This window comes from Pempheris klunzingeri, chromosome 9 (assembly GCF_042242105.1).
Source record: "Pempheris klunzingeri isolate RE-2024b chromosome 9, fPemKlu1.hap1, whole genome shotgun sequence".
NCBI classification, from domain to species: domain Eukaryota; kingdom Metazoa; phylum Chordata; class Actinopteri; order Acropomatiformes; family Pempheridae; genus Pempheris; species Pempheris klunzingeri.
The window spans coordinates 2,828,174-2,840,582 of record NC_092020.1 but is presented as its reverse complement, the minus strand read 5'-3'; the positions used below and the strand labels follow the sequence as shown (position 1 = coordinate 2,840,582).

The window sequence follows — 12,409 nt, the reverse complement described above, 5'->3', positions numbered from 1 at the left end:
AGACACTAAGGTGTTCATTTTACAGTGCTTTTAATTTTATTTATATATTTTTTTCATTTGATTTTAGCAGTGATTGATCACAAGTAGCCATGAATCAAGCTGAGAGGAGGATTATCTCTGACATGGTACCGCTGTGGTGAGGTGAGAACACACTTTGAAAATTAGAGAATAAATATCTTTTAATTGCCAGGGGAAGAGCAAATCACAAATCAGTCACCGGCAGTTCTCGGGCATGTTCAAGGAAGTAATTGTGTAAGTGACTGAAGGTTGAGTAAAGTGCAGACCTCGAGCTGGGCGTTGTTTTTGTGCTGTGGGTGGCGATGAAAACTCCAGGCATCAGCACTATCATATCAGGGGGGTGATAAAAAGAGCACATATAAAAGAATAATGTGACTTACAATTAATTGTCTCTTCAAAGCACACCTGTAAAGCGGAGGATTACACAGAACAGGTGAGTGAATTCAGTCTTCTTTTGTCCTGACTGTAAATTTAGTGAAATATTAATATATTTATTAATCCCCTCGTGGATTAATAAAGTATTTTGATTGATTGATTGATTATTAGTAGGGCATGTCATTTTATCACATCAACACTATTAAGCTTAAAAAAAAAAAAGATGTCTATCCAGGTTTTTTTTTTTGTAAGTAAGTTTTTAGCCACTGTCACAGTGGCTAAAAACAGATTTTAAAAGTTTTTGAAGCGGAAATGATCCAATGTATGTTTTACTCTCACCTGACAATTATTCACTGACAGGTTCACTGATCCGCCCTTTCTCCCCCCCACCCTCTCCCCTCACTCCCCCTTCACTGCACTCCCACCTGCCTCTTCATTCCCACATCTTTCCATCCTGCTCCAAGCCTTCAGAAACATGCCGTGCGGCGCGCTCAAGTCCCTTCTGGCGAGCCTGTCTCGGCGCAAACCCTTGGAGCCAGAGGGGGAGCAGTCCACCTTTAACCGATGCCTGACCACCATGGACCTGGTGGCCCTCGGTGTGGGCAGCACTCTCGGGGCTGGGGTCTACGTCCTGTCTGGAGAGGTGGCCAGAGACACTGCCGGTCCCAGCATCATCATCTCCTTCTTCATCGCAGCCCTGGCGTCCATATTCGCTGGGCTGTGCTATGCAGAGTTTGGGTCACGGGTTCCCAAAACAGGCTCAGCATACCTTTACAGTTATGTGACTGTTGGAGAGCTACTGGCTTTTATCACTGGGTGGAATCTGTTACTCTCCTACGTCATAGGCAAGTGTGATACACAGATTATGTTTTTATACACGATCATTTACATTTATCAGTTATCATGTCTGTTATTCAATGATGTACATTTGGGAACAAGTCACTTTTATAATACTTATTTTGTTGCATAAAAACTTGATTTGAATTTGCCTGTATATGCTATAATTGATTTCTGTCTTAATGTTAATCCGTGGCTCAAAATAGAGATTTACAAAACATATATATTGTCCTCTTATGTAACATATTTGGCTCAATGAGACCACTGAAACCCATGAATGATCAACCATCAACATGAGACTCTTAAACAGCCTGTGACCTTTCACATGCTGTGGAAGCAGATTCTTAATGGATCGTTTTTATGGCGAAAGTTTTAAAGCTTTGTTTTTTTTCAATCAAAAATCATCTCCTTTTCTTCCGTCGCTTGTTAAATCTATTGCTTGCATGCTGATAAACTCATAAACCAGGATGTGGTTTGAAATAAAGTCAAAAAGTGCGAAAGGCGTACCATACAGTATTTTACTGTTTATGACTGCAGTTAAACGATGATTCAGGCTGATTGGTTTATTGCATCTCTCATCTTTATCAATCAATCTTTATTTATATAGCGCCAATTCATCTCAAGACGCTAATAAAGAGCATTTATTATCTCTCTGTCACTATGTGCTCAGGGACATCCAGTGTTGCGCTGGCGTGGAGTGGGACATTTGATGACCTCATAGGGGGAGCCATATCGAAATACTTTGAGGACCATGCAGCCATGGGCCTCCCTGGCCTGGCACCTTACCCAGATGTCTTTGCTGCTGGTCTCATCATGCTACTGTCAGGTAAAATGATGAGGCAGCAAATGTGTCATTATGGTGCAAAAATGGTGCAAAATAAATAAATGACATTCATCATATTCTACACGAAGGTGTGCTGGCATTTGGAGTGAAAGAGTCCACAACAATCAACAAGATCTTCACGGCCATCAACATCCTGGTGCTGCTGTTTGTGGCAATCTCCGGATTCATCAAGGGTGAAATCGCCAACTGGCAAATCAGTGAAGAGGTTCTGATTAACGCCACCGCAGAACTCAAGTAATGTCAGAGCAATATGTGTGTTTGGGTGTGTGCAGGATCGTGTCTTACATAAATACAGTAGAGTTGCGCTGCTGGTTCTCACTGCAAATAACCTCAAAATAATGCTCTCCCCTCACTGCAGAAACTTGACCTCTACTGCCAATCTTACAAGTGTGTATGGAGAGGGTGGATTTTTCCCCTATGGCATTAGTGGAACGTTGGCAGGAGCTGCAACATGCTTCTACGCATTTGTTGGATTTGACTGCATCGCTACAACAGGTAAGAGGACAACTGGATGGATCCTTTACTAGATTAATATGAGATCAAATACACATAATAGAGTATGTGAGCACAGAAATGTGTCACACACAGTCTTCAATATGTTTGGTGTTGTGCTGCTGAAATATGATTAATGGATTAGAAAATTGCTGCAAAAAGGTACGCTATATGGACAAAAGTATTCGGACGTCTATCTTTACACGCACATGAACTGTAGGGTTTAAAATGGTGTTGGCCCAACCCTTTGAGCTATAACTGTCACGGCCGGACTGAGAACCCAAAATGTGGACACAGGACCAAAACCAAACTCAAGTTCACACTGGTTTATGAACAACAGAAGTGGAAAACACAAAACGATGAGGCTGTCACTCCTCATGAACAAAAAGGGGAACAACTAAGGAACAATGGCAGAGCGCAAAAATAGAAAACCAACAAAACGCGAACAGCTAACAAAGCAAAACACAAAACTTAGCTGCAGAGTTACAGGGGCTGATGACCACAAACGAAAGGTGAACAGCTAACAAAATAATCCAAACTTAGCTGCTGGTTACAAGGGCTGATCTAGGCAATCAGAGCACAACAAAGGTTCTGAAGCTGGAGACGGGACCCAGTATCCAGGGCAGGCAAGGCAGAACGGAGCAGAGGTCGTAGCCAGAGCAGGAACCGGTCTGAGCAGGAACAGCAGAGCTGGCAAACTGACAGGGGGTGAATGCCTAAACCAGACTTAAGTAGTTGGCAGGCTGATTAGTTGCAGGTGATCACACAGCTGCCTCCACTCCTGCAATCACACTCAGAGAGAGACACAGAGACAGACAAAACAGTGCCACCTCTGGCCATAGGCAGGGGCAGGAGCAGTGGTCCTGCCAATAACAACCTTAACTCTTCTGGGAAGGCTTTCCACAAGGTTTAGTAGTGTGTTTATGGGAATTTTTGACCATTCTTCCAGAAGCGCATTTGTGAGGTCAGGCACTGATGTTGGACGAGAAGGCCTGGCTCTCAGTCTCTGCTCTAATTCATCCCAAAGGTGTTCTGTCAGGTTGAGGTCAGGACTCTGTGCAGGCCAGTCAAGTTATTCCACACCAAACTCGCTCATCCATGTCGTTATGGACCTTGCTTTGTGCACTGGTGCACAGTCATGTTGGAACAGGAAGGGTCCGTCCCCAAACTGTTCCCACAAAGTTGGGAGCATGAAATTGTCCAAAATGTCTCGGTATGCAGAAGCATCAAGAGTCTCTTTCACTGGAACTAAGGGGCCAAGCCCAACCCCTGAGAAACAACTCCACACCATAATCCCACCTCCACCAAATTTTACACTTGGCACAATGCAGTCAGGCAAGTACCGTTCTCCTGGCAACTGCCAAACCGAGACTCATCCATCGGATTCGCAGACAGAGAAGCCTGATTCATCACTCCAGAGAACACGTCTCCACTGCTCTAGAGTCCAGTGGCGGCTGCTTTACACCACTGCATCCTACGCTTTGCATTGCACTTGGTGATGTGAGGCTTGGATGCAGCTGCCATGGAAACTCATTCCATGAAGCTCTCTACGCACTGTTCTTGAGCTAATCTGAAGGCCACATGAAGTTTGGAGGTCTGTACCTATTGACTCTGCAGAAAGTTGGCGATTTCTGTGCACTGTGCACCTCAGCATCCGCTGACCCCCGCTCTATGATTTTTCGTGGATTTGAGTTTCTGTTGTTCCTAAACTCTTCCACTTTCTTATAATATCACTTACAGTTGACCGTGGAATATTCAGCAGGGATGAAATTTCACGAACCGTCTTATTGCAGAGGTGGCATCCTATCACAGTACCACGCTTGAAGTCACTGAGCTCTTCAGAACAACCCATTTTGCATCACAAATGTTTGCAAATGGAGACTGCATGGCTAGGTGCTTGAGTTTATATACCTGTGGCAAGGATTGATCACCTGAATTCAATAATTAACACGTGTGGACAAATACTTTTGTCCATATAGTGGACAAACTGTTTTTGCATGAAAATGTTTCAACGAGGATTGTTGTGATAGCCTCCGAGCAAGGACTCATATTACTACAGGATTTGTCATATTTGTGGGGCTTTTTATTTCATGTAACAGCGGAAAGTGAAATATCATTTAAGGTGGCACTGATGTCTTTGTGTCCTTCTGCACAGGTGAGGAGGTGAAGAACCCCCAGAAGTCTGTCCCTTTGGGCATTGTGGCCTCGCTCCTCATCTGTTTCCTGGCATACTTTGCTGTGTCTGCTGCTCTCACCCTGATGATGCCCTACTACATGCTCAGTGAAAAAAGCCCCCTCCCAGTGGCCTTTGAATACATTGGTTGGAGTCCTGCCAAATACGCTGTGGCTGTGGGATCCCTGTGTGCCCTGTCAACTAGGTATGACAGAACTTGTGGTACATTAAGTACATTCAGTCAGTGATTGATGAGGATGTGAGGCTAATATTAGTGACTTTGAGTGAAATGTCACCACAACTATTGGAAACAGTGCCATAACTGTAAATGCATAGCTGTAAATGACTTCACTGACATCACTATTCACAACAGGAATGATGTTACGGTTAGGGCTCACTTCGCTGGTCAAACAGAGGACGATAGACGATAATCAAAACACAGTCACAAAAGAAGAGTTCCACTCCTGAACACAGGTGGTCTCAGAAACATTAAATAAACACAGTCAGGAAATATGGAGGAGTCTAAACTAAACAGTCATAGGGAAGAATGTGTTTATAGTCATCACCCATCAAATTTTTTACATCTCTGCTGTAGTACTGTACTGTGTGCAGTAAGTGTGCTCCAGCGAAATAAAAAAAATACAAGGTGTGCAGAGCCACCAAGTTATGTGATTGTGAATTCAGCGCAACCCAAAAAGACTTAGGTCAGCTGTATCTCTGAAGGTGTCTGAAGGGACTCTGGCGTTGGCTTTGTGCTGAGCTGGTTCTAAAAGCACTTTTCTGGCCATTGACTGAGCCTGTTTGTGTTTGTCTCACCAGCCTGCTGGGCTCGATGTTCCCGATGCCCAGGGTCCTGTTTGCCATGGCAAGAGACGGCCTGCTTTTCCACCCCCTGACCAAAGTCACCTCCAAGGGCAGTCCTGCTGTAGCCACCATATCGTCTGGATTTGTGGCAGGTACAGATGTTCCAGCTGTTCATCAACTTCTGCGCGCATGTCGTGAGATTTATGGTCTTGGACATAACTTCTCTGTTTGTCATCTTTAGCTATCATGGCTCTGCTGTTTGACCTGGAGGCACTGGTGGAAATGATGTCCATTGGCACTCTGTTTGCTTACACACTTGTGGCCATATGCATTTTAATACTGAGGTATTTTAATTTTAATCAGCTTCCTCTCCCATGGTGCTTTACTGGAATACTTAGCAAAACTTCTGTTACATTCTTTTTGCAATGAAGGTACCAAGTGGGTCCATCTGAGGACACAGACCTACAGATCCAAGAATCAAACACCAAGTTTGGCTTCCTGACGCCTCCGTCATCTCCCAACTCGTCCACTTCAAGAGCAGTCACAACCTTGACTATCATCTCTGGTACGTGAGGCGAGCCTTACTGAAGCACATCAATTGTTCCTTAAGGACTCTGGTACCTTTTCTTGACCACTATCATTTTCTCAGGTCCACAAACTGATCTCTCTTACTGATCTTTTCTTTTTCCGCAGTTGTATGTGTGATCGCTCTGTGCGCCACCCTCAGCCTAGCCATAGACGCTCTGGCCCGCATAGAAGCGTGGAGCGTGGTGATTGTCTGCATCCTCGCCTTCATCCTGCTGCTCAACGTTTTCCTCATCTGGCGGCACCCACAAAATCCCACCAGGGCATCTTTCATGGTGAGAATATTTTCATTGTGTCTCAGAGTTAATAGACCCACATGTTTTGTATAAGCTTTAATAAGCATCCCCTATTTTCTCTGTCTTCAGGTGCCCTTACTCCCTGCTTTGCCTATAGTGAGTGCGTTCATCAACATCTACCTGATGGTCCAGCTAGGCGGAGACACGTGGCTGCGATATGCTATTTGGATGGCAGTGGGTAAGTACATGTTTCTGCTTGAGAGGTTTAAGGTTTTTATCGAGTTAGTTGCTGAACTGTAATGATCCCCGCCTTCTCTCTCCAGGGTTACTCATCTATTTTGGCTATGGTCTGCGTAACAGTGTTCAGAGGAAGCGGCTCATGAACAACCAGATGCCGATTAAAACCATCAGCAGCAAAATAGACAAGGACATCATTAAAGAAGAGAAATTCTGAGCTCGACAGGAGAGCGGAGGAATAGATTGAGATGTTACAGTGAGTAACTGCTTGAAGTGTGTAACTACTGTTTTACACGCGCCGGTGCTGATCTGTTTCTACAGTATCTGACAGATGTACTCTGTTGAAATGCAGACAGATGTGCTGACTTGTTAGCTTTTATTCCACACTGACACTTTATGACATGATGATGGAGTTCAACTGCCAGCATTGAAATGATGCCTGACATATTTTTGGACCTATATATGTTGCCTTTATCCATGTCAGAGCCTAAAGAGTCTAAATCTACTATCAAAGTGATTTACACCTATGTGTAAAAAGAAAAGAAGGGCTCATGCTGTTTGGTGTTCATAATGATTATTTCATTACACTTAAATAACACGTTTATACTTTTTACATTAATTGTAGAAATGCATTTTAATTTTATACACTTCTAATTATCATTATGAATAACTAGAGAAATGTTTTTTTACATAACAAAATATAGATTTAGATGTACAAAAATACGTTCAATGTAGATACAGATTTGTTTATTTTTTAGTCTGTTTAAAGATTCACTTTATTAATTGTTTGTTGTTTCAAAGTGTAAATATGGAAACTGTACATGTTTTCTAATTATATATTGTAAATGTATTAATTCAAATAAATTAAAAAAAGAAGGAATCCAGTTTTAAAGACGACTACAATCTGGAGTTCATTATCTGTAGTGTATGCTGATAAAAAAAATAGTCCAGTTCCACTTGTAATCTTGGATAAAGAGGCAGTGGCGGCTCACTACCCACAGTTCACTGAGAACAAAAAGACCATTCACAGCAGCTTACCTGTGTCATGTTCACAATCGTGGCTTAGCTGGTCACTCAAAAGGAAAGGTTTACATTCTTCTCATTGGTTACAGCATGCTATGGATTTAACCAAATGTGCAAAACCTTGATTTCTTTTCCTGGTTAGAAACATTTATCATTTATGTAAGTGAGTGCAGAGGTATTGTCAAACTTTAGTTGCACAGCCTATAGCCTACTTTTGTGTTCAAAAGTAATGTTTTTTGAAGTTGATGCACATTAAAATCTTGTTTTCGCAGAATTATTTGGCACTAGATTTTTAGGACATTTAATGAATCAAGATATCAACAGGCAGTACTTCTTTCACAACAGATAATTAGAGGTAAGAATGATACAGCTCAACCTTACGGGATACGTTAATCATTACTTTTTATGTGTGATTTTGTGCATTTTATATTCATAAAAAGCTGGTCAAGCCTGTGGAAGGACAGCCAGTACTTGTAGGACGTAAGGTTATTGCACCAAATATTCTTAATAACCACATGCCACAGTCTCCGTCTGGGCTGTGTGGTGTGTTTTGGAGGGCCAGACTCATGCTGCTAGCACACTTCTAGTCCAGCAGCTAAGCAAACAGGCTGTGCGATTCCACATGGAGGGGCCTCTGTCTCTGGGCCCTCATTGGTTCGCACAGGCTTGAAAGCCTCCATTGAGCCAGTCAGGAGGAATTTGGGGTGCTAATGCCACTCTCAGGAGGAGGAATTTGCGTGATTCTGGTAAACAGCTGACTGCTCACTCTGCAAGCTCTGCCCTCCTCCTCTCCTCTCTCTCCTTCCCTGCTTTTGGTTTCCGCAGTATGTTCTCTCTGTTGAACTTCATGAACTAACAATCCACCGACCACTTTAATATTCCGCCGATCAATCATGCCTTTGGTGAACTTGTGTGGGTCAAATTGGAGGCTGGTGCTGAGCGCTCTTCTTATTTGTGCCATAATCTTCGAGTTAGGTAAGTGACTTATTTCACTTGCTGAGCCGTTCTGTGAACATGTGATCGTAGAAGTACAAAGGAGGGGAGATTTCTGTTGGCCTAAAGCATGCCATGGCTTACTCTAGGAGTCGGCATATGTTAAAATGATACCATTAGCTCACACACCAGTCTTACTGTAATCTTTGCTATTAAGAAAGTATCTACTTGTCACTCAATTCATATAATTAAACATGGACTGAACCTGTATTTGCACTGCTGATGTACGATGTACACTGTACAGCTTATTGTCAAAAACAGGATGGAGGACAGAGGACCACTCCAGGCAGAAAACCCAAGCAGAGCAAACCGAAATCAACCAAACCCAAGACCAAAGCTACACCTGCAGCCCAAGCAAAGGCCGTCCTCACACAGGTAGTTCATCTAGTACACACGGATATGTTTTAAGAATGTTAATCAAACATAAAAATGTTTGCATCTATGATGTCTTTGCATAACTGCATGATTTTGTAACTGACAAATAAAGGTGCTAAACAGAGGGAAGTTTAAGAAGGTGGGAGAGACCATAAGTGTGCAGACGGGAGACACTCTGGAGCTGAGGTGCAGGGGCAAACCTGTGAAGTGGAGCGTCCCGTCTTACCTGGAGGAAGAGGATGATGGAAGGCTCAGGCAAGCTTCATGGCTGATAAAGCTTTCTTATGCATGACGTATAATTTATACTTCTAATGAAAAAATGATGATCTGTTATCAGTCAGTCTGTTCTTTGACTCTTTCCTCTCTGCAGCATTGTCCAATACGAGCGATATGGCGTTCTGACATTGGTGAACACGACTGGTGCAGACACAGGCGAGTACACCTGCTATCCCATGTACTGTGAAGACACAGACTGCAGGAAGGAGTACGACAAAGCTGTCAAAGTCTTCATCTTCTTTCCAGGTGCAATGAATAAACTTTTTTGACGCTTACACATGCACTTCTCAGAACTCTGCTTTACGCCACCGCCTGCTTGATAGAAAGCCAATTCACATTCAAATGATCTTATTTTCAATCTGTCATATATGACCACTGTACTCAATCAGACCCACAGGAACTATTTGTTCCATCGTCCGACTACTACAAGGGGATCCAGCTGAGGACCAACTGGCCAACAGTCCTCCCCTGCCAGGTGACGTCACCTGCGGCCAGAGTAACTCTACACCGCGAGTTTCCACCAGTGGAGGTGGTGGTGGATGGGACGGAGATCTCCTTTGATGTCAAGAAGGGCTTCACCATCCATCGGCCGCGGCCTTATCATGCTGGAGCCCTGTTCTGTGTAGCCAGTCTGGGCAACCTGAGGCAGAGCTCCATCAAGTACATGCTCATCTATGTTAACTGTGAGTGCTGCCACTAAGTAGTTCATCGCCTTCATTTGTTGTTTGATCAGCAACACTAATAAGGTCGAGAAATACTATGTATTAAGAGAAACCAGCAGAGGGGTGATAAATGTACGTATACTGAGGATCACAATCATGAGCTGTTTGGACTCTCCTGTCCCCCTAACTTGCTATAGTGCTATATCATGCAAACAGATTCACTGACTGCTAGTCAAAGCAAACAATTTCAAATAAAACCTTTCTTCAAATTCCACCGCCGACACTCAGTCTACTCCGGCTACTTTCAGATACTCTTCCAATTTATAAACTTGAAGTGACACTAATGTCTCTCTGGACTCTTTCCGCATGCACTTCAACTACCATTTCAGCTCCTCTCAGTGCTTTAACTGAATCTGCAACCCTTTTCATTTCTTGTCATTATTTCAGCCGATAGTCCAACTTCACTCAGGGCTTCAACTCAAACTCAAACTTCAGCTCAATTCTACAACTTTAACAGCCAGTTGCAGACACAGCTTCATTTCTGCTGACTAATGAATGTTACTCTTAAATTACTGTTTGATGTGACACATGCCACATTTGCCAACAGACCCCATGGCGCCTCCCGCTCCAGCGATCCAGGCCTCGTCGAGCTCGGTGGCTGTGGGGGAGAATCTGCGTGTGAGCTGCTCTGTGGTGGGAGAACAGGACGTGGCCATAGAGATCACCTGGGAGTACCCAGGACAGGAGGTCAGACACTTGGGGACAGATTAGAACTTTTTGTAAGACAAATTAAGGGAAGGATCTGTAACTGATGAGGACCCTCTGTCCTTATCACTTTCTTTCTTTCAAGCTAGTTTGTTATTAGTTCAGAGGCATCCAACCTTTGGACTGCAGAGCACCTGAGCATAAAACTTTGTCAGCGACCTATTTACTTTTAATCTGCAGATTTATTGCTTACTGCTCATTGTTTATGCACGTTTATTTCTGAACTGAATGGAAAACCTGTGCTGGTTGCAGATTGGGAGGCCTCTGTACACACAGGAGAGCATCAGTCCAGTGGGTGGAGGAGCAGCTCGACAGCAGTCTCAGTCCGTCCTCCTGGTGGACGAGGTGAGGGATGTGGACCAGGGAACGTACACCTGCACCGCCCAGAACCTGCAGGGAGCCAAATCAGTGTCCACCACCGTTAAAGTGGTCCCCAAAGCTACGAAACCATAAACCATCATAACCGGGTGATTCAACGAAGAAGAGAGAGAGAAGAGAACATTTTTCTCTGTCACAGTATTAAACAGTATTTCATCAGTCACATTTGAATATATAATTACAACTAAATGTTTCCTCTCCTTCTGCTGCTCTGAGTAAGATGGAGACGTGCTGCAGCATTAAAATGATGACAGAGATTTTGTTGTTTAGATGAATGTATGTAAATTGTTGTGCATCAAGCTTTTGTATTCAAAGTTTTATATACGCACATTGTCGCTTTGCCTCTTTCTACTTTGATCTATTTCTCAACCACGCCGATGTTGTGGGCAAAGACAATAAAAATGAAATAAAATAAACAGTTATGTGTGAGATATTGTATTGTATATGAATCACAGCATGTGCAATGTTGCCATGTAGCTTTACATTTAATTTCCTAATATTGCAATTTATTAAGGAATAGTATTGATCATTTTCAACATGCAGTGATATTGTACAGAATATTTCTTCATAAACACTATCGTTTTGTAATTTTGACATTCTATATTTCATAATTGTGACAGTTTCACTGACGGAGAAATGTTGTCACACAGAGAAACAGAGACAAACTTATAAGTTAAAAGCTTGACAGAAATGCAGATCTGAAATTACTGGTCAAATAGTAAAAAGACAGGAGACTAATCTGCAACCAATTCTAATAATCAAGTCTTTCTAAGTCAAACATTTCCTAGTTCCAGCTTTTGAAATGTGATTTATTCCATTTCTTGTCTTTGTAATTTGAATATCTCTGGGTTTGTGTCAGAAAAAACAAGACATATGATAAGTATGGTGTAGATTTAGACAAATAGATAAAACAATTCATTTAAAAAATGACAGATGAATCAATAATCAAAATAACAGTCAGTTACAGCTTTACAGAAACAATCATGATGGTTTCTCAACATTGTAAATAGCTGCATTAGTCTGTTTGGGGCCGCTGGGGCAACAGTTAGTTCCCCTTCTGTCCCCAAAGTTAAGACTCTGTGGGTTTTGTGTACATGTGGCATCACATACATTGCAAACAGCCAGTGATGAAAGTACTCAGATCTGACGTAAAAGTAGCAACACCGCAATGTAAAAATACTCACAAGTAAAATTCCTGCATTCAGAATCCTACTTCAGTAAAAGTATTAGCATCAAAATGTAAAGGTACTCATTAATCATGATACTGTACACTATCCTCAGTCATCAGTCCATTCATGTGTACATCACTTTAATGTTGCAGCTGGTAAAGGTGGAG

At 42.7% G+C, this 12,409-nt stretch overlaps 2 protein-coding genes across 2 annotated transcripts; both read left to right on the top strand.

Annotated features, from left to right (window-relative positions):
* The first annotated feature begins 857 nt into the window (after positions 1–857).
* On the top strand, positions 858–7,384 carry LOC139207514 (cationic amino acid transporter 2-like). The gene is made up of 11 exons (XM_070837250.1): positions 858–1,238; positions 1,901–2,056; positions 2,143–2,308; positions 2,433–2,569; positions 4,722–4,944; positions 5,559–5,695; positions 5,785–5,887; positions 5,975–6,108; positions 6,237–6,403; positions 6,494–6,602; positions 6,688–7,384. The coding sequence occupies exons 1-11, from the start codon at positions 869–871 to the stop codon at positions 6,816–6,818; spliced, it is 1,833 nt and encodes a 610-aa protein (XP_070693351.1). The 5' UTR covers positions 858–868; the 3' UTR covers positions 6,819–7,384.
* Positions 7,385–8,517: 1,133 nt separating this feature from the next.
* On the top strand, positions 8,518–11,182 carry LOC139207596 (platelet-derived growth factor receptor-like protein). Its single transcript, XM_070837335.1, has 7 exons — positions 8,518–8,599; positions 8,862–8,992; positions 9,105–9,247; positions 9,363–9,514; positions 9,658–9,951; positions 10,538–10,677; positions 10,948–11,182. Exons 1-7 carry the CDS (start codon positions 8,518–8,520, stop codon positions 11,146–11,148), a joined length of 1,143 nt encoding a protein of 380 aa, XP_070693436.1. The 3' UTR covers positions 11,149–11,182.
* The last annotated feature ends 1,227 nt before the right edge of the window (positions 11,183–12,409 follow it).